We start from the raw sequence: 21,124 nt of genomic DNA on the forward strand, positions 1-21,124 counted from the left end.
AAGGTGGATATAAGAACGTCCTGCCGGCGCGCGAAACAAACGATCCACCAGGTACGTTGCGGTAGTCAACAAAGGTTTATTTCTCCGTTGAAAACAAAACCAGCTCTGGGACACACCCCTGCCCTGCGTCCTAAATAACCCGATCACCACACCCACTGTGTACGCCCCAATCACCCTGATTATCCCCGTAGATTACAGCCCCCACCTGTACCGCGTCTCCACCCCGCCCCCTTCCCAGCAACCACCACTTGTCAGACCCAGCGTCCTATATTTATATGTCCATCTTGCATAATGCCGGTCTATCCCGTCCTCTCCGTCGGCATGGTAATTAGTCATATGGGCCGTTCGTCACTGTGTAAGCGCCGGCAGCAGTTCATTCACGTCGCCGGTGCTCGGCTCCCACAGGGCTGCTTAGAGCGCTGTACGGAGATTCGGGTACCGTGCATCTTCCACACGCAGGTAGGTCTCATGCTGGGTCTGACAGTGGATAGAGCCGCAACCTGTCTGCGGATGATATTAGGTGTTAGACCCCTGTCGAGGCCTTCGAGCAAATATTCTAGGATGTTTGGAGCTGTCAGATCCAAGGTGTCAAGTAGTCGCCTCTTGCACCAATTGCATAAGTTCCTCCATGTGAAGTCATAAATGCAATTTGTTGCCGGTTGGCGGGATGCCTGAATCATGGAAATTACTCTTGCCAGGTATGATTCCCCTCTCAAGATCCAGCGTTCAAGTGCCAGGTGGCTGACTGAAGCCATTGGGGTTCTGGGTGTTGCAGAGCTCCCTGGCTGAATGACACTAGGCCCGGGGGAATCTTCCATGGGGGAAACCTGGAGAGATTCACCAGGTCTGCGAACCATGGTCTTCATGGCCAATACAGGGCCATAAGAATGACCCCCGCTCATTCCTGCAACATCTTGCGAATGGTTGCCGGAATCAGCGGAAGAGGAGGAAATGCGTAAAGTAGACTCCCCGGCCATGGGCAATGCGGAACGTCCACCCCCTCTGCTCCCAGCGATGGGAACCTGGAGAAGAACCTCGGGAGTTGGGCGTTTAACAGGTCTACAACTGGCTGCCCAAACTTCTGCGCTATTTCCACGAATAAGTCTGGATGGCCTCTCGCATGAGGTTGCTTTTGACGGGATTCCTTGATTGGGGACAAGAGATGAAGCGATCTGGGGGACTGGATACAGTTCCAGGGACAAGCCGTAACGGATGGTTTGGCGAACCCAGGAATTCGTGGTGGTGGCTTCCCACTGGCGGGTGAAGAACGCCAGTCTGCCACCTATGGGGGGAGCTCGAGAGTCACTTGAACCTTCTGTAGGGATGCCCCCCTGAAAGAGCCATTTGCTCTGGGCTTGTTGCCTGGCTCTGGGGCAGGTCCTGTCTGGTTGGCGGTCCTATCTAGGTGTGAAGGGTCAGGATGGCTGGGAGAAAGCCGTGCCAGTTCCCATCCAAAAGGACTGCCTACAGGTGTACGCGTTTGGGCGCCTGTCGGCCCATCTGCTAGAGTAGGCCAAAACCTTCCGCTTGTCTTTATTTTTGGTCAAGGGTTCAGCGCCTCTCCGAACAGCTGACCACCCTGATAAGGGGCCATGGCTAGGCGCCACTTGGCCTTTGGGTCAGTTTGCCAATGTTTGAGCCATAACATCCTGCGTGCTGAGACATTGAATGCTATCGCTCTGGATGAGAACCTGGCTGCATGTAGTATGGCATCCGAGACCTACTCTGATGCAGCTGCAAGTTTGCTCAGGTCTTGTTGGGTACGTACCTCCTCCTGAGGAAGCCTGGCTTGTAGTTGGTGAATCCAGAGTAAGGAGGTTCTTGCAAAGAAGGAAGCACAGGTAGTGGCTCTTACCGCCCATGCCGTCGCCTGATGAGTTCTGCAGAATGTGAGTTCCCATCTCCTGTCATCAGACTTTAATACCTCTGTCATATCTCCTGACACTGTAGTCGGGGAGAAGAGGAAGCCGAAGGGTTCGCCTATCTTTGGTACCTCAAGATCCTCTGCTGTTCTGGGGCTCTGCTAAATAGCTTCCTATCCATTCCCCCCAGGGGAGGGAAAGTGCCCAGTGATGTCCATTGTTTCCTGATGGCATTCTGAAAGAGTGCCAGATAAGGGACAGGGTGCTGAGCCACAACAGGCTCGAAGAACACCGGATTTGAACTGGGCAGTGGGTCTGGCTGTGGAACATGATCCGGTCCGATGTTGGCCATGGAACTGGCTCTGCGGAGCAGGGGCAGAAAGAAAGAAGGGTTAACTACCTCTCCAAATGGGGGAGTATCTGGAGGAGGGTCTTCCTCCTCCCACCATGACATGTCATATCGGTCATCCTCCATAGGAGAAGAGCCCCTGCTGTGAAAGGACCATGATGGAGAGGAGGGATCCTGGTATCTGATTGCCCCTGGCTGGAAGCAGGGTGGGGGTATGGCAATCACGGATTCAGGTCTTGACCCGTGGTTAGCCCTGGCAGCCAGCGCCCTGTTGACTGCCTGTTCAATGAGGGTTTGGAGACAGTCCTTGGAGGAAGAACCCTCGGGCTCCACCCCGAGTCTTGCTGCTGTGGGGGTGAAGGTGGCCTCTGGCATGGAGTGCGTGGCCTGCGATGTCAACCATAGTTGGTGGATCGCTTGGGCCTGATCCCACCTCAGCAACCTGGGGAGACCCCTCCGGAAACCATACTCCTTGGGTAGAGGGTCCCAAGGGGAGATCGAAGGGTGCCTCCTCTATTTGCTCCACTTTTACTCTGGCCTGCTTTTGCGCTTTGGAAAATTCTTTCTCCAAAGCCTGGTGCCTTCTGCTCGCCTGTTTCTCCACCAACTTGGAAGGATTCCTTCCAGAAATGGTCTTAGCCTTGGCTTTGATCCTGCCTGCCGCTTCCTGCTTGGAGGATTTCTGCTTTTTGCGGCTGGTGGGGGGGGAGGCGATGCTCTTGGGTTGAGACATCGTGGACTTCTCCATCTTGAAGTGAACTATCTCAGCGATGCCGAGAGGGAGTTCTGACAGGGGATCAGTTGGCGATAGGCTGAGCAGGTAAAGCAGGGAATTAGTCGTCCTGCTCTCCTGACCCCCCGACCGGTGCAGGCAAAATAATTCCCTTCGAGGGTCCGGTCTATCTACGGTTGCAGCAAACCGTGCTCGCTCGAAGAGCAGTTGTTAATGTCTCAATGGGGTCAGGGCATAAATCGCACCAGATTCGTTGCGCAGGGGCTACTAAGATGGTGTAATAATTTTGTGTCAGTAATTATTTATCTTCTTAGCTATTATTATTATTGACCCTTTTTTAAAAAAAATTGGTTATTTATTTATTTCTTTATTTGTCTATTTATCCTTGGTTGTACAATTGAAAAAAAAGGGGGTGGGGGTTGAAAGTGGGGGTTGGTTGGTTGACTGAGGGAGAAAGCGGTTGGTTTCGTAGTTGTGTGGCACTCCCCTACTTCAGGGGAAAAATAGAGGAGACGATCTTCGCTCTTTCCTGCTTGGGAGGCTCAGAAAGAACTCCGTCAGAATTAAAAGCCTTAAACAACAAGGATCGGCTGCTACGCTTGTTCCGGCATCCAAAAATGGCAACCGAAATGGTTTCTCTTAAGGAAAGGGCGGTCGCCTGTAGGATGTCCGCCCTTGCGGTGGGAAATTGAAAGCTGGAGAAGAAAGGAATTCCCTCCTATAGCTGTAACGTGTTCCGGCATCCAAAATGTAAGCGAACGCAGCGATGAAGCGATCGGTCAAAGTTAGCCCAGCGCTAGCTCAGATCAGATTTCGCAAGGAAAAAACACGGAGCTTTCTTTGTCTGTTAGGTGTTCCCCCCCCCAGTAGAAGGAACGCAAGAAGGTTGCCAGCTGATTTTGCCCGGTAACAAAGAGACGGAGGGAATTCCCCCCTCCCCCTCAGGGACCTGAAGGGCTGGCTGCCGCTCAGCTCAGCAGCTGATCAGGGCTTTCTCCTTCCCTGGGAATTGAAACCTGCTCTCGCACTGATCCCAGCGCTGAACAGCTGATCAGGGTTTTCCCCCTTTTTGAGAAAGGCTGAATCTCGGTAGAAGTTTAGATTGGAAAGGGAGAACCCCCTCTCCCTTGCCTTCTGCTGCCTATTTCATCCAGCGCTGATCCCAGCGCTGCTGAATAGGCTGTGAATGAGGAGAACAGAATCCACCAATGTATTATTCTTTGCTACCTGCCTTAGACCAGGAGCCAGATTTGTCACGTCCGTCTGGGCTGAAGACCAAGTCAAGACTGGGAGTGGCTACCCAAGGACAGGTGTGGCAAATTTGGCTGACTTGGTCTAATGGGCAGGAAGGCAGAGTTAACTCATTGGTGGATTCTCCATCTCCGGTGCTGGAGAAAGGTGTTTTCAGCCTCCAGCAATTTCCTATGCAAGCACTGTATTGTATATAGGCAGTTCCCTGTCTTCTCCTCCTTCTCCTTTGACCTGCAATGTAACAAGCAAAGGCAGGCTGAAGGAGTGAGACTGAGTCTGGATGAGGGTAAGACAAATAGGGGGAAAAACCCCTCATACATCAAACAATGAAGAATAAATGGCAGAGAATTAACACAAACCTCTCAATTTTCTTCTAATATATATGTAACTTACACAAATCATGATGTACAAAATATGCACAAGATGGCACAGAGTCTGCATTCACCACAAAGACATTCAGCTTTTAAAGCAGGCATGTCAAACACGTGGCCTCTGGGCTGGCTGCATTCTGCACAGGCCACGCCCACCCTGGCCCCGCAAAGGCAAAATAAGTCCCGATACGCCCACAATGCATGTTTTAAAGGGACACACATAATTTCCAGCCTTTTCTGTGCAACTCAACAGTTTCTCAACCTAACATTTTGTTTCATGCACATAAATTACACTGGTGCCTTAACACTGACAATTTAACAAAAACATCTCCCTGCTATCTTGCATGTAGTCTATCAAAGCCCTGTAGAGATACAGGAATTATTCCTCCTTCTCAGCTGGGAGAAAGAAATGGTACATGTGGAATCCAATCGAACCTCCAATCGAACCATTTGACAGGGAGACAAGTAAGCAAAAAAAATATTATTCTATTACTTACATATTCATAAATAAAACAAAGGCTGCTTATTCTGATTGTAATGGCATAGTAGTAGTATTTGTCTAGTTACCAAATCTGCTATTAGCTTTGATACTTTTAAATTACAGACTTGCAATGATCGCCCTAATTGTAAATGTCAGTGGCAAATTAATTCACAAAAAGAAAACTACTATAGCTTTAAAATATTGATTTATTTTTAGTAATAAGCTGCGCATACTTCAAAGTTCTTTCAATGCCTACTGTAAAATGCATCATGAGTTTCATCAGAGTTTGGTATTTCTTCTTCTTAATAGGGTTAATCTCAAGACAGTGTTACAATCGGCTGAACTACAGGGATAGATTTCATCTGAAAGTTGTGCCCAGCAATACAAGGGTTCCAATTTTATCTTCTTCTCACATGTACACATAGAAAAAAAAATCAAAATTTCACTTGACAACAATTAAATGTTCCCCACTCTGGCCAATTTGTTTTACACTATTATCCAAATTTTCTGCCAGTTTGATTTATTAAAAAATTCTTACACATTCCAAGTTGAGTTGAGAGCTTTTGTAACATCTGAAGCCTGCAAGAATTTTTTCTTTAAGTAAGCCTGTAGTATGATTGAGAGGGGACAGTCCAGCTACTCTTGTGGTGGTGTCAGTCATTCCCAATTGTGCTAGCTTTTAATGTTTTTGTGATGCCATTGTTTGCAGTCTAGTTAATCTTCTCATAAACTTAAGGTTTCCGCTCTTTGCACATCTAGGATGGCTGATGCTTTCTTAGAGATTAAAATAAAAGTTGAGGATAATAAGACAGCATTTTTTAAAATGTGTTATGAAGCTTAACCTAACTTGTTCAGATATATAAATTTGTATATAGAATGGTGCCTTCAGGACTCCATCCTCAAATTAAAGTTGACCCATCTGAGAGACGGAAGAACCTTTTAGTAGTGCCCCACTTTCAGGCGGAGAGCTGAGGCTCAGAGGCTGTTTTTCCATGATGATCTCAAGTCTCAAGAACAGAATCCACCCCATAGAGGTGAGACTGGCCCCATCAATAATAGTTTCAGAAACTTGTTAAAACCAAGTTATTATGGAGGGATTGGGGATGATCTGTGATATCACAAGGTAATATGCTCTGTGACTTTAACTTAATTTTAATTCCAGGGCACTGCGGAGATTTTATTGTTGCACTTTGTGATGAATCATCAAGAGTTATGGTGGCAGCAGAAGCCTGTTCATCCTGTATGTTCAAGAGATGAATTAAGAGATTCTATCAAAAAGCCAGAAGAAAGCATTTTAAGGCAACTGTTTCAAACAGCTTTCAACCATTTCTTTCTTGGTTTTTTTTCTGTTAGTACATGAGAACATAACTTATCCTCCTGCTTGAATTTGAAAGTGATGAAACTACAAAGGCTTCAGATGCTCAGTTCAAGCTATAAGGTTTTCATCCTCCTAGTTTCAACCAAAGAAGCAACTAGGTGAGAGGATTTCCCTGAAAATGTGTTCATTGCATAAACTATTCCCATTTTTCCTATTCTATAGATGAAAATAGGATTTATTTTTGAGTACAAAAGACACATGGGTGAGATTGCAACCAAACAAAGGTACAGCCTTGTCAGCAAGCATTTTTTACTACTACTTATGACAGCCACAACATGCAGATTTCCAATTATGATTCAGAGTAGAATCCCACATAGAAACACATGCACTTCGACTTTATGCAGAGTTAGAGGCTAGCAAGCCATCTCAGGCATTGGGATCTAGCCTTGTTTGAAAGATTTATCCTATACATCACTAATAAATTTAAGCACAATGCACATTTGGAATTTATTTTTACATTTTATTGTTCCTCAAAGATCTTCCAACAACTACAAATGTGAAATCTATAAAATTAGAAATATGTCCTCTAAATAAACATTACTTTTATCCGTAAGTAAGCTGCTTTAGTCAATAACCATTAGTTCTCTGGAAACTTTTGGCCATTTGTTTTCTCTGAGTTGTAACTTGCAGGTTGAACTATTACCTATTAATACAGTAAACTCTTTATACTTATAAATTAATAAATTTTAATTGGAAAATAAAGTTACATTTTTAACTACTAATGGGAAACTTGATTCTTTAACTGCTATAATTCATGATGGATTCATTCAGGATATACTTACTTTAAATCAATCTATCTAAAACCTCTAACAGCTCCTCCATCCAGTAAGCTATCTGGAGGTTACAGATTATTTATCAACTAATATATTTGTAAATATAGAAAGTTTTGTATAGTGATTAAGGAACTGGCCTAGAAACACAGAGACTATGGGTTTTGGTCCCTGCCTTAGGTATGAAAGCTAGCTTGGTACCAGTCACTCTATCAACCCAACTCACCTCATAGGGTTGCCGCTATGAGAAAATAGGAACAAGGCATATTAGGTATGTTTGCCACTTTGTGTTACTTATAAAGTAATAAATGCATGATAAAAATCTAATTAAAAAATTAAAAATATTTGCATTCTAGATATTGTGCAGTCAAATCTGTAGTTCATAATTTTTTTCATCCTGAGGCAATCTACTATGAAAATGGTTTGGAAACAATGGACAGAGACATATACACAAGGAAGGTGTAGTATATCAAACATGTCAAACACAAGGCCCGGGGGCCAGATGTGGCCCGCGAAGTGGTTTCATGTGGCCCGTGAAACCATCCTGGAAACAGTGAGGGAACGGGCCCCGCTGCCTTGGCCCTGGCCGGCTGGGAGCCAATGTACAATTTTGTGGTGGCCATCTATGCTGAAACGCATTCAGTCTTAACTCCACAAAACCAACTGGAAACAGCGAGGAACCAGCCCCTGCTGCATCGGCCCCACATCCTGGGTGCATGCTGGGGAGGTGTCACCCTTTGTGAGGAATGAAAAAATGCACCATTGCCTGGAAGTGGCCAGCAAATGGCCCTTACCTACTTCACAGATCCGGTTTGATGGGCTCCGGGGGAGGGGTTTTAGCAGGCAGCGGGGCGCTGTCCTCACAGTGCTGAGAGGCTGAGCCAGGCGGTGCAAATTCAAAAAGCCTGGCGACGCCCAGCCCCCACCCTGCCTGGTTTCGGCAGGCAGCGGGTTGCTCAGCGCCAAAAGCTGAGCTGGGTGGTGCGAAACTGATGAGAAGTGCAATCTGCCTAGCCCCTAGCCTGCCCAGTTTCAGCAGGCAGCAAGGTGCAAAGCTGGCGAACTTTACACCGCCGGGCTCAACCTCTTGGCGCTGTGAGGAGAGTGACCTGCTGCCTGCTGAGACTGGGCTGGGGGCTGGGCGGCATTGTGCAAGTAATGTTGACTCTCATGCTGCTTATTGCATCCCCTCCCCCAGAGCCCACCAAGCCAGATATGTGAAGTAGGTGAGGGCCATGTGCTGGCCACTTCCAGGCGATGGTGCATTTCTTCATTCCTCACGAAGGGTGACACCTCCCCAGCTGCGTTTCTTGCCTATTTTTCTCCCTCCCTCATCTCAAATATTTTCCCACCACTCTGTACTTAGGAAGGAAGGAAGGAAGGAAAAGAGAGGGAGGGTCTGAGGGAAGTCCTGCCTTAGTTCTGCCCTGCTGCCCTTTTACCATCCCCTTGTCCTCTCTTCCTGGCCTATCCTGGGGGTCTCCCATTCTATTGCTAAGGAAGCTTTGGATACAAAGCTGGGTCTCCTCCCATGGAGAAGGAATGGGCCTCCCTCTGACTTTGCCCTCGTACCCATCATGAGCAACCTGGCTAAGGAGAACAAGCACAGCAGCAGCAGCCTTGAGGAGGAGGTAAGTGCATCTGGGTGCCCCCTTGGGGAAGTGGGGCTGGGCTTGGTGCTATGGGTGCTCGAGGGCCAGGCTGGGTGTTTGATCTCTGCTGCCTAGGGCTCTGGGCAGCCCGTACCACCATCCAGCCCCACCCCGCATCGCCTGAGAGGAACAGTGAGGCTCCTCCAGTGGACTATGCTTTGGCATTTGCTCTGGTCCCATCCCCTTCTGCCAGAGACCTACAGTCACACTTGATGTGAATGATGTAAAGCTGGCCATGCCCACACAATAGGCCATACCCACTCCATCCACACCCATCCAGTGGGCCGCACCCACCTGGCCACACCCACCCGGCCCCCAAGGGCAATCGCAATGCTGATGCGGCCCTCAATGAAATTGAGTTTGGCATCCCTGGTGTATATAAATGATTTCTGAAACCAATTTTACCCATGTCCTCTCATTCGTATCTATCATGTTATTCTATTGTACCTTATTTGTATAGTAAGTTTTAATGCGAAGCAATAAACAACTAGCTTTCAAAGTCTATACTCATAATACCTTAGAATTGAGTCCACAACCATTTATCAAACAAAGATTCAGTTCTGAGATCATGCCAAATCTTCAAGCTTCTAAAAATACAACAGGTTTAGACCTGTTTTTGTTTTCTTTCAAGGTTCATATTACTATGTTCACTAATATGTCCAATGTGTAATAGGTTTTGCAGAAGAAAGGCTGTACAAAATGAGTGCAAGTTTTCTTCAAACTGTTTTCTGAATTGTAGGTAAACAAATGATTCAAGGCTATTTTTTAAAAATCTCATATTTGGTATTATGTCAAACTATACATTTCTAGCAAAATTTGAAATAATTTTTGCTTTTCTAAACTAAAACAAAGGGCAAAAATGTTATTGTCAGTGCACATTGTAAATATAATTCTGTAGAACAATTACTCTATTACCTGCAAATATAAAATATTTTGTTCTCAATAGTACAAATACATTTTCAGGCCAGTGCATGACAGGACAGGCAGCCTGCATGACTAAGAATTTGTACACCAATTTTATTAGTGTAATCATTAGATGTGTCTTCATGGCGAGATCAGTCAAGACTGGAGGATCATGGTCCAAGACGGGGCGTGGCAACTTTGGCTGACTGATCTGATTGGCCAGGAATACAGTCTCAACCCACTGCGTGGATTATCCATCTCCAGTGCTGGAGAAAAAAGTTGTTTTCCTCATTGAGATTTATTCCCATAGTAGTATAAATACTACTAAAGAGCAGACTAGGCATTAGTAAGTAAAGTACTTTATTATGGTCCTAGATCAAAACTTTAGTAGTTATATTTATACCAGGGAGGGATGCATAGAAGATAATAAGAGCTCTTCTTGGTTCATAAGCCTTCAGTTTCGTATCAGTATGTTCTGGAGCTGTACGTACTCTGAAAATGATTGGAAGTGTTTTGGCTCTTGTACAAGTAACATATCTCTTTATTATTCAGTAAAGCAGGACACCTTTTTAAAAAAGACTTCTTATGAACCTGAAAAAGATGTTAAGCTTTAAGAAATCCATTTACAATGCATCCACAACTATTTTTCCGACTTGCTCAGGAACATGAAGAAAAAAAAAAGTCAGAACTCTGTAAAACAGGGGCTCCCAACTGGGGGTGGGAGATGATATTCCAGGGGGTGCGAAAACTTGAGTTTAGAAATTTCAAAATATGCATAACCAGGTATTACTTTTGTGAGGGGTGCAAGAATATATCAGAAGCGTTCTACAGGTGCGGGGTATAGAAAAAGTTGGGAACTGCTGCTGTAAAGAATGGCAAAGGAAGGGGCTTATAAGAAATGTAAAGTCTATATAATGTTACTACAGCAAGCCTACTTGCTGCTTGTATTTAAGCGATCTAGATCTAAGCCAGTGGTTCTCAACCTGTGGGTCGCGACCCCATTTGGGGTCGAATGACCATTTCACGGGGGTCGCCAAACAACGCAGTCTGCCATTTATTTCCACTTTTCCTTAGCTGTGCTACTCCCTTTTATTCTATTGGCTTTTGAAAGCCAACAGAATAGACTCTCTTGAATAGAGTCCAATTCTATTGGCTTTCAAAAGCCAATAGGAATTGTCCAGGCTGTCTCTGCCCTGCTGAGCCCGCCAAAAGTCCCATTCTGCAAACGGTGCTGCAAGTTGTCTGCAGCGAAGGCGAGCTGTCTGGAAATTTCCACCCCTCCCTGCTGAGCAACTACTAAAAATGTAAGTAAAAGAGGGCCGGGGTGGGAGGTGGGAGGCCGGTGGGCGCAGGGAGGGTTGCTGGCACGCGTGGAGCCCGGCAGGTGCCTTACCTCCCTTGGGCTGGGCCAGCTGGTGGCCCAGCCGGTGGTCGGCCTGCTCAGTCTCTGCCGCTTGCCAGCTACGCCTCGGCCGGCACAGGGGGCGGCACCACGCATGCGTGGCGCTCCCTGGCAGGGAAAGTCCTCAACTTACGACCGGTTGGGTAGTCCTCGACTTACGACCGGTTGGCATTAAAAATGTTGAGATCCACTGATCTAAGCAATTTGTGAATTTAGCATAATTTAACTTGTTCTGCACCATTTGTCACAACTCTTCTAATTATGTACTTGGACCTAGAGACTGGATGTGGATTCACAGAAGGGCTTGCACTGCAGTTAGTAGAAAATAAGACTATTTCTGAGATTGAATCTTGTTCCTGAAATTGTCAAAACTTCTGGCCCTTGAAGTGCCCACCTCACTAAGGATCAGAGATAAGCAATTTTTCTTTCCTAAACTGGAACTGATAGTGTCATTTATTTAAAATGTTAATACAACCCTAAATAGGAGTGCCTCTGTGTATCATCCAAAGTCTGCAGAATGAACTGTTGGGATATTCCACCATGTTTCTGAATGTACAGTAGCCCACCTATGCTGTACTACCTCAAAATCACTACCATATTGAACCATAATAATGACAAATATGCAGTTTTATTTTAATTAGCTAAGTTTTAGTTACAATTTTCAGAAAAACTCCTTATCAATTTCAATAGCAGTACAATGAATCATCTTAATTTGCATACAAACCAAAGCTAACCACAGAGAGCATTTGAACTGAATTCTTTAAGAGGAACTGAGAACTTCAGTGTTTACCACTGTAGCTTGCATATAAGACCATCCCAACAGTCTCACCCAACAGTTTCATGTGGATGAAATCGTACAAGATAAAATTTTATAGAAGTTATGAAACAAATATATTAAAAATGAAGTCTGTCTCTCAACACTGTCTTCCACACCTAGACATAGGAACAACCCCCCAAAAAACAATGCAATAAGGCATCCTAGAACCATGCTCTCAAATACAATGTTAAAGCCTTCTAAGGCAAGTAACACCTGTGGGTAAAGAATAAAGGAAAACCAGTTTAATCTGTTTAGATTATAAATTTGATCTGATAAGTCCTGAAGCTACAATATCACTTCATACTTAACCCTTAACCAGTCTATAACAATATTTAGGCATTCATTCTGAATCAATAATCCTACATTTCTTGGTTAGCAGTTAGCATCAGTATGATCACTAAGACCTTGCAGCATTTCAGATTTAATTCCCCAAAGAAACTTGGGAGTGTGGATTAGTGCTTAACTGCAACATGTAATTAGGCTGTGCTGAGGAAATAAAACAGGTGCTACATTCATGCTCCCATATACTCTGAAGCACTTTTTTTGAGACTGAATGCAAAAGTGCTGTACAACAGTTAATGATGTCAAATGATCTCAACAGGCACATAAGCAAGTGGTAAGAATACTATGGCAATGCAACATCTGCTCTGAATTAAAAAAAAAAATTCCAAATAGCCCCAAGTTGTGCTGACACATACAGCTGTAGTCTAAAGCCACAAGGCAGATTTTATTCCTATTTAACTGAGTCCTCACAACTCTTTTTATTCCTATTTAACTGAGTCCTCACAACTCTTCCCAGGAATCAGTAAAGAAAAAACCAAGTATGATTTAAACAGTATTAAAAAGTTTGGAACTGAATAGTCAGGACTGCATGAAGTAGCCCAAAAGTAAGATGTTCCATAACATCTATAAGGATTGTAGGAGACTCCAAGGTCAAGATTAGTATTGGTAGTATTTAATATAATATTTAGTAAATAAAATAGTATTGATATTAACATTATACTATTAACATTATCCAAATCCATCCATGACTTAATGCCAAATAATGTTGTAGGGGTTTTGTCATATGTCATATATAGCATATAGAATTTTTAAAAACCACTAAATCATAATTCTATTAAAAGTGAAGCTCACAGAGAGCTTCTAAACTTCTAAAACTTCTAAAATCTTCCAGATTTATTCCCAAAACAATTGTATGCTTTCTAGCAGTTACTAAGAGAGATGTATCTGAGGAAAGCAAACATCTTGTTTAACTCAAATACATCAACAGTAACAGGACAGTAACAGCTATTCCCAGTGACCAATCTAAGAAAACATAAAGCTATCTTTCTTATATACAAGAAAACATTTCATGACTAAGTATATAATAGAACCAATAGATGGGGGGCAAATTCTGTGATGATCTTATACTTTCTTTAAAAACACCAATGTCTCTCAGAATAATGCTTCATTATTTTATGTAATTCCTCTAAAATCATGATAATTGGGGTCTAAAAGAACTTAAGAGTTATTTGCTGCCAGGTTACTTCCTTATCATATCAGCTTTTTACAGTTAGTTCGAAAAGACAGGCATCTTTATCACAAGAATTTTCTCAAAGCAGATAGATCTTCTCAAATATTTCAATGAAAATAACTCAATATTTCAATGTAAGTTATTTAATAAGTTATTCAGCAACAATATAATTATCAGTGATAGTAATATTCATTAATATTCAATAAAAAATATCTGGATCCCAAATCTATAGAATTAAATGTAAAATCATAGCTTTCTAGAAAGATCAAATGTAATATTTCATATAAATCTTACTCCCCCCCTTAAACTACAATCAATATATTGATAGACACAGCAAAGGAGAAGCTATTCCAATTATAGTCATATTCATCATTTTATTAAGCATATTTCATTTTCATTAAAATCAGCATATTTTGAGCATAAAAACATTGAAAGTGCTCATGAAAAAAAATCAAAGCATCATTACATGGAAATCATTTATTATAGTTGAAAACTATCAAATGTATCACAATCCTTTAAGTTGTTCAGGATAAAAATAGAAAAAAAGATAATACTATTTATTTGTCCTAAATGCATACAAATAATAGTTCAATTACTGTAAACTGGATTTGACAGTCTTTGTGTTCATCAACTTCAAGTTGTATGGAGATCCTACAATTAATAACTTGCAATATTAGGCATACCTTTGAAGTTCATGACAATTATAGCCAAGTAACCTATGCTCTAGGGCTTCTGATATAAATCTTAATTACTGACAAAGTACACAAATAGCTTTAATAAATATTCCAAGGAGAGGGAAACATGATTCCATCTGCTTTCTTTTCTTAGATTGATCAGTTTGACTGGATTGAAACATTATATCAATTCATATACCCAACCACTGTTTCTGTAGCAACAGCATATTCATTACCCACTATGTTATATCAAAACTAAACAATATACTGCAAGAAGCAATTGGCTTTCCTATAATATTTTTTATCCATACACAAGACATTCTTAGGAATGTTTCTCTAACTCTGGTGAAATGCAAATAGGTTATCTGCCAAAACAGTTTAGTGCCTAAGGAATTATATAGAAAGAAGTTGTTAGAAGCTTTTGACTGATATTCTGAAAAACAGAACAAGGCCTAGGTTATAAGACTATTGCCTATGGAATTTTGTGAAAAGTTTTATGCTTACATATTTCAAGCCAACAAACAATTATAAGATTTTATAAGAAAAATTCTATAGTTGATGTTTAGATACAAGCATTTTATTAAATTAAACCTTCTGAAATTAAAGCTAATTACATAATGTACTATTGATACCTCATACTGTGACCACTCCCAATATTTTCCCCTTATTTTGCTACTGTAAATGAGCATTTATACTTTTTCATAGTTTCTCAGTATGTTATATGTTTTCAGTAAGTCATTTTTTGAATACTGCAGAAATTATTGGTAACTTTATTTTAAAAATATTAGTGATAATTTTATAGTGATTTTTCAAGTTCATAATTTAGTTTTCTGAAAATTATATTTACTCAAAAGTAAACTTTATTTACTAGATTTTTAGTTTATAACCCATGTTATTTGTTTTTGACTTGGGAATGTGCAAAATTCATGTTAACTAGACAATGACTTGTTCACTAGATATGATCAGAAAAATATCAGTTTAGGCATAATATGTGAAATCAACCTATTGTGGCATGAGATCAAGTTTCCATTACTACTTAAAAGTTAGAACAGCAGTGCAAGATGTTTTTCTTTGTTAGTTTCTAACCCATGTTATTTGTTTTTGACTTGGGAATGTGCAAAATTCATGTTAACTAGACAATGACTTATTCACTAGATATGATCAGAAAAATATCAGTTTAGGCATAATATGTGAAATCAACCTATTGTGGCATGAGATCAAGTTTCCATTACTACTTAAAAGTTAGAACAGCAGTGCAAGATGTTTTTCTTTGTCTTTATACAATTCCATTACTACAGCAACACAACAGGGAAAAATATTGAAATCATCCCAGGAGCTCATTTAAAAGGTATTTCTCTATAGGACTTTTCAATGTTCATTTCTGCAAAAATAAAAAATTAAAACACTGCAAAGAATGTAATATCTTTGCCTAAATTTCAGCTTGCATGGAAGAGGTCTGAGACATATACAACAAGCTTACTGAATAAGTATTGAAGTATTATTTACTCCCTGCAACTTTATCATCACTACATTAACGTATGACTAACTTTATAATAAAGCTAATATGAATATATTTTATTGTTTGTGTAAATGTATGAGTTTCCATACGAGTTATAAAAGCTTGTAAGGTATATTTAAAGGTACTTATTATCTTTAAGTATCATCTCTCTGATAATTATTTTTGCTATCAATCTTTTAGAAACAACTTAAAATTCCTAATCGGCTTGAACTGCATTGTCAATGGTTAAAAACACATTTTAAGAGTAGATCTTGACTGAAATTAATAAAATGCAAAGATAAGAAAGTACATAGGAAAACCTCTTCAAATCTTACTGGCAAAAAGCAACCGAAGACTCTAAATACAGTACTGTATAACCCAACAGATATTTTATCAGAAAGGTAAAATGGTTACAAGTTTACTAATATCAGAGAGTTGCAAGTTTACTACCATCACAGTTACTAATAGCACTTATTTAAAATCCATTATAACTGTGTCACAATTATTATCCAAAACCAAGATTACCCGTTTTTCTCTTTTAAGCAAACTTCAGCCTGTTCAATCTCTTAGTGATCGCCATTTCACAGCAGTCAGCCCACACAGAACAAATCAATAACATTACAGACACAAGACTAGACTGCATCCATTTAATAACCACAAGAAAAGTGTACCATTCAGCAGAATCTTACAGAGCTTTCACTAGTAGATACGTAATATGAAACCATAACTCTGCATATCAATTCATTTATAATTTTCTATTATCTCAGAAATGTTCTGGAAATGAAATAAAATCAGAACATATATTACATTCTAAATAACGAAGAGACAACCCAGGTGATCATATCCCTGAATAGCTTTGTCCAGATAACAGTAAGTCTAACAACTAGTTGCATTCCAGTACTTCCCTGAAACGACAAATTTATTTAAAATGCGGATTTTCTGCTGCACAACTCAGCGTTTATTACTATATACACTTCCCAATATTAAAGAGGCTTTTAAAAAATTCTAAACCTAAATGAAACTATTCTAATGTTACACATTCATATTTTATTTAAAAATTTTATAAATATAAAAAAATATTTTAATTATTATAAAACTGAAAACATTTTGGCTTTATTTTATAATCCTCCCAATTACTAGGTTGCAAAGGTGGCTTAAACACCCTGTTTCAATACTTTGCTTGAAGTAATACTCAACTTAATTATATTTCAACAATAATTACTTTGTTAAAAGTACTATGAAAAATGTAAATCTGCATTTGAATCATTATATTGTTATGAACTAATAGTGAAAAAGCATATACTTGCCTGAAGAACAAGATATAAGAAAAACAGCAAACACCAGCTTTGTAGCAGCTCCCATTTTCCAAATAGTTAGAATCAACAGGGGAAAAAATGCTATATCCACCTTCTGAGATCTTACAAACACAAAAATCCGTCCCTCACTTCCTCAAAGTGATAATAATGTATTTGGAAAATAACGCATCCATAAGAATAAAATCCAGCTTCTATAATATAGTCTCTCTAGCTCTTTTTCAATTGACCCTCCAGTACATTTGGAAACACACACATCATTTGGCTTCTGTCCTAACAATGGCAAAAAATCCAATTCATAAGAGGATGTTAACTGTTAAAAGATGAACAATTAACATTTAACAACGAAGCAGCTGAATGTTAAACTAATAACTGTCCCGAAGCACAATGTATTTTCTTCAATGTCAAATGGTATTTCCCATATGCCCTGGAAACAGGCAAAACGCACAAATATTAGTAAACAATACTGTCTTCACACTGCTTTTACACAATGTAGTATCTGGATGAGAAAACAGTTTCGTCTTCGTTTCAAAGTGTCAAAATAAATATGCCTTCGATGTAACAACCAATAGGAAACCAATTCGTAAAACACTGGTGTTTCCTATTAACAAATGTGGAGAGCAAACAAGAGGTAATCAGTCCTCTGTAAAATCACACATCTAAGGAAGGAATGGAGAGTCCTTATCTAGACAAGAAAAATACTTCCACTTGTTTATTCCATCCGTTTGTTTTTCCCATTTGCCCAACTCTGACAAGAAGTCCCCCATTCAAGTGCCCAGACTATACTTAAAAACCGCCTTTGTATTTGGTATCTGAAATCACATGAAAATGAGGGTGGGAAGGAGACGATGCTCTTTCCAGATATTAAAAGGTGATTTTTCTTCACGATTCTAAAAAAATCTTATTTTTTTTTTTTAAAAAAAAAAGACTCAAGAGCCTTCCGAGAGGTTTGCTGAAGTAGTAGCATAAAAAGGTCTCAAATAAAATAGGTGAAGCGATGCTCTAACACGGAGTCAAATACGGGTATATCGGTCTTTATAAGCGGCCGGGCTGGCGGGTAAAGAAAGATCTTTTCTCTTGGAGCAACAAAACCCGCTTCAAGCTCTTCGAGGCGTTTGTCGGCGGGCACCTCTTGTTTTGCCCTCCGCTCTCAACTGTCACCAATTCACCGTTTACCATCGGGTTTTACCCCTTCGATCGGTTTGGAGCCAGGCGGGCTTGGTTTTGTTTTTTTCGTCCGCGGTCCAATTTGGCTTTTGTTTGCTTCTCCTCCCTTTTTTTCCCCTTCTCCTTCTCCTCTTCCTCCTCCTCCTCCTCCTCCCTTTTCCTCACGCCCGCAGCGAGTGGATGAGAATGGGGCGGGTGAGGGCACGGAGCCCGGTCAATCCTTGCTCGCCTTTTTCTCTCCTCTTGTTGTGCCTTCCATGCAGCGTAGACCAGAGGAGCCTGTGCAGCGAGAACAAGGGAAGGCGGGCGGTCGAGGAGCCCCCTCGCCTTTTTTCTCCTCCTAACTCTTCCTCCCAGACTGCGAAAAGCCTGCTGCTCCGAGGTCCAACTCTCCGGTCTCTTGGATGGCGGCGGCGAAAAGGCGGCTAAGCCCAACTTTGAGCTCTGGGTAGCGAAGTTGAAGAGCCGACGGCGAGAAAGAGAAAGGGCCCTGCCGAGATTTTCCCTCGAGGCGGCGGCGGAAACCGAAGAACAGAAGGAAAGGGAAAGCACCGCTTTTATCGTCGCGCAGGCCCGGCTGGTAGCGCTGAGTAGCCCTCCGTACCTTGCTGCTCCCCTGTGGTAATTTCATAGCTACCCATTCACTTGCGTGGTGCAGAGAAGCGAGCCAAGATGGCGGCGCTCGAGCGATTGTTTTTGTTTCTTCTCCACCTCCCCCTTTTTTTTTTTTTTAATCTGCCCCCACCCCCAACAGCTCCCTCCTAGCGCACGCGCGGACCCACTCCTCCTCCTCCTCCTCCCCCCCACATCCCAGTCCGCTAATCTTAACCGCTGCCCTTCCAGGGGCGTGCGCGCGTTTGTGGGCCGGGATTTCTCTTGATTGGCAGGCTGCGCCAAGCCATTTGAAACGAGGACGGGGCCGAATGGTGGGTGGGGTTTCGCTCAGGGCCTTTCCCGCGCCTCGCGGGGTTTAGGGGACGCGATTCTCCCGCTTGTACGACGTTCCAGGTGTGGTGAAGGGCGGGTCGAGCGCGTAGCTGAGCTGCCAGGTTTTGTGCGCAGTGCAAACGCGATTTGAACTCTTTTGGATCTTTCCGTCAGAGCAACAATCTGCATATTTTAGCCTTAAGAGCAGAGCGGACCCTCTTAAAGGTGTGGTGCATGTGTGTATGCGTACGCTCGCACTCACACACAGATACATATGTGCATGTGTGCGTCTGTGTGAACATATGTGTTTATACACAGAGACATGCATGCGATAGGTATGACGTTTAGTCTTGCTGGGGGAATCGGGGGAAGGGGGAAATTGCTCCTCACACTTCCTTGGAATGTCGTGGAGATTCTCAATCATCCAGGTCATGGTTGTCTGAAAGGTGTTTCCCCCCCCCCCCAAAAAGCAACTAGACTTTCTTGGTTTTTAAACTTTTAGCTTCGCATCCAAGAAGCGTCTTCAGTTCAACTAAGAAAGTCCAGTTGCCTTTTGAAAAAAAAACAAAAAAAACACCTTTGGGACCACTTCCTTAGAAAGTACATCGTCTTTGAGTTCCTTGGGAAGGGCTTCCGAGAACGCAGGTCGCTTGAGAAGGTCGAATTGTGATTTATTTATTTTTTTACTCTTGCAAGAAGTCGTCCCAACCAAGAAATAGAGAAACAGTTGGGTCATTCAATGCTACTTCATTTGGCTCAATTAATTGGAAGTGAAAACAGGCTTGTCTGCTTACATTATTTGAAATATGAAATACGGGTGCATTAAAAAAAAACAGTGCATGCTCTCAGGATTTGTTTTGTTCCAACAGAGCTTTTATCTTGGCATGAGTGGTGCTGGTGGGGATACTCAGTGTTTTGAAAACTGAGATTACAATATGAAAGGGAAGCAGATGTACCTTTTGGATATAGCCACAAGTCCTATTAGGTGCTTAAATCTGCTTGTAAGGGGGAAGTCCAGAATGTTCTGGGTTGATTAATGCAAATGCTACAATATAAATGAATGTCCAAGTTACTATGGTGATGGACCCAGGCCTGTATAGATTACTATTATTCCTTAACCTGTATTTTATCAGAATTTTAATATATCATCAGAATTTTAATATATTCAGTGTGTGACTTTTATAAATTAAGCTTACAGTTTTGAAAAGTGCTAAACTTTGTTACACTTTTCAACTACTAGACAATAAGATTAGAGCATAATTTCAAGAGTGATTTTTTTTAAAGCATTGAGACTGAATAAATATATCCAGCAGGCCATTATTTGATATTATGCCTATTAAATTAGAATAATTGGGTTCAACCCTAATAGTTGATGGGATTGGACTGTAATGTTTTGCTATAGAATGGTTCTCTGTTTAGAGAACCATTTCATGTTTTTTATAAAGATAATCTGTGATCAAACATCTGTTTGCACTTGGTATGCAATTAACAAGTACAAAACAGCTCTAATAATCTGTCATTGAACTCAGAATCTTCATTAACTTCCTTATATGATTAAGGATCAAAATGCTTTCTTCCCACTATTATATGCATTAAATCTATTTTTTTTCTTTAAGATTTGAACTAAGACAGAAATAACACCTTTTCCCCTTGTAACCATAAAATCAATCATTAATACACTGATTTTTTTTCCAGCAACAACAAAAAATAATCAAGAAAAGTAGAATAAACAAAGTTACAGAACAAGATCCATTTGTCTGATTTGTAATGTCATACCTTTAAGAGTAAAAGAAGAACTCTTAGTTTCAGTATTCTGTGTGATTGTAGATCTTTTGTCTATATCTTCATGTCAAGAGTATTACATCATGGGGGTAAACCTCAGTAAGTAGAAATAAATCCCAAGACAGAGGTTTTCATTCTGAATATAAAGTAACCTGAGATGTTATGCAATCTTAGGGAGGAGCTAAAAATTCAGGGGTGTCAAACTGCCAGCCCGCAGCGGACTGGACACATCACCAGGAAACCACGCCCACCCCCTTGCCAGTAATGGAGAAAAAGCTCCA

General features: G+C 41.5%; 1 protein-coding gene across 2 annotated transcripts in view; it reads right to left on the minus strand.

Moving 5' to 3' along the window:
* The window catches only part of ACVR2A (activin A receptor type 2A), a 71,814-nt gene extending 52,962 nt beyond the window's left edge, over positions 1-18,852 (minus strand). The window contains exon 1 of one of the 2 annotated variants that reach the window (XM_039327897.1): positions 16,962-18,852. In XM_039327897.1, coding sequence (XP_039183831.1) covers positions 16,962-17,016 — 55 coding nt within the window. In that variant the 5' untranslated portion in view covers positions 17,017-18,852. The remainder of the gene's footprint in view (positions 1-16,961) is intronic. The other variant, XM_039327899.1, reaches the window with a different exon arrangement.
* Between the last annotated feature and the right edge of the window lie 2,272 nt (positions 18,853-21,124).

This window comes from Crotalus tigris, unplaced genomic scaffold, assembly GCF_016545835.1.
Source record: "Crotalus tigris isolate CLP2741 ecotype Arizona unplaced genomic scaffold, ASM1654583v1 scf7180000024369.3102671, whole genome shotgun sequence".
Lineage (NCBI taxonomy): Eukaryota > Metazoa > Chordata > Lepidosauria > Squamata > Viperidae > Crotalus > Crotalus tigris.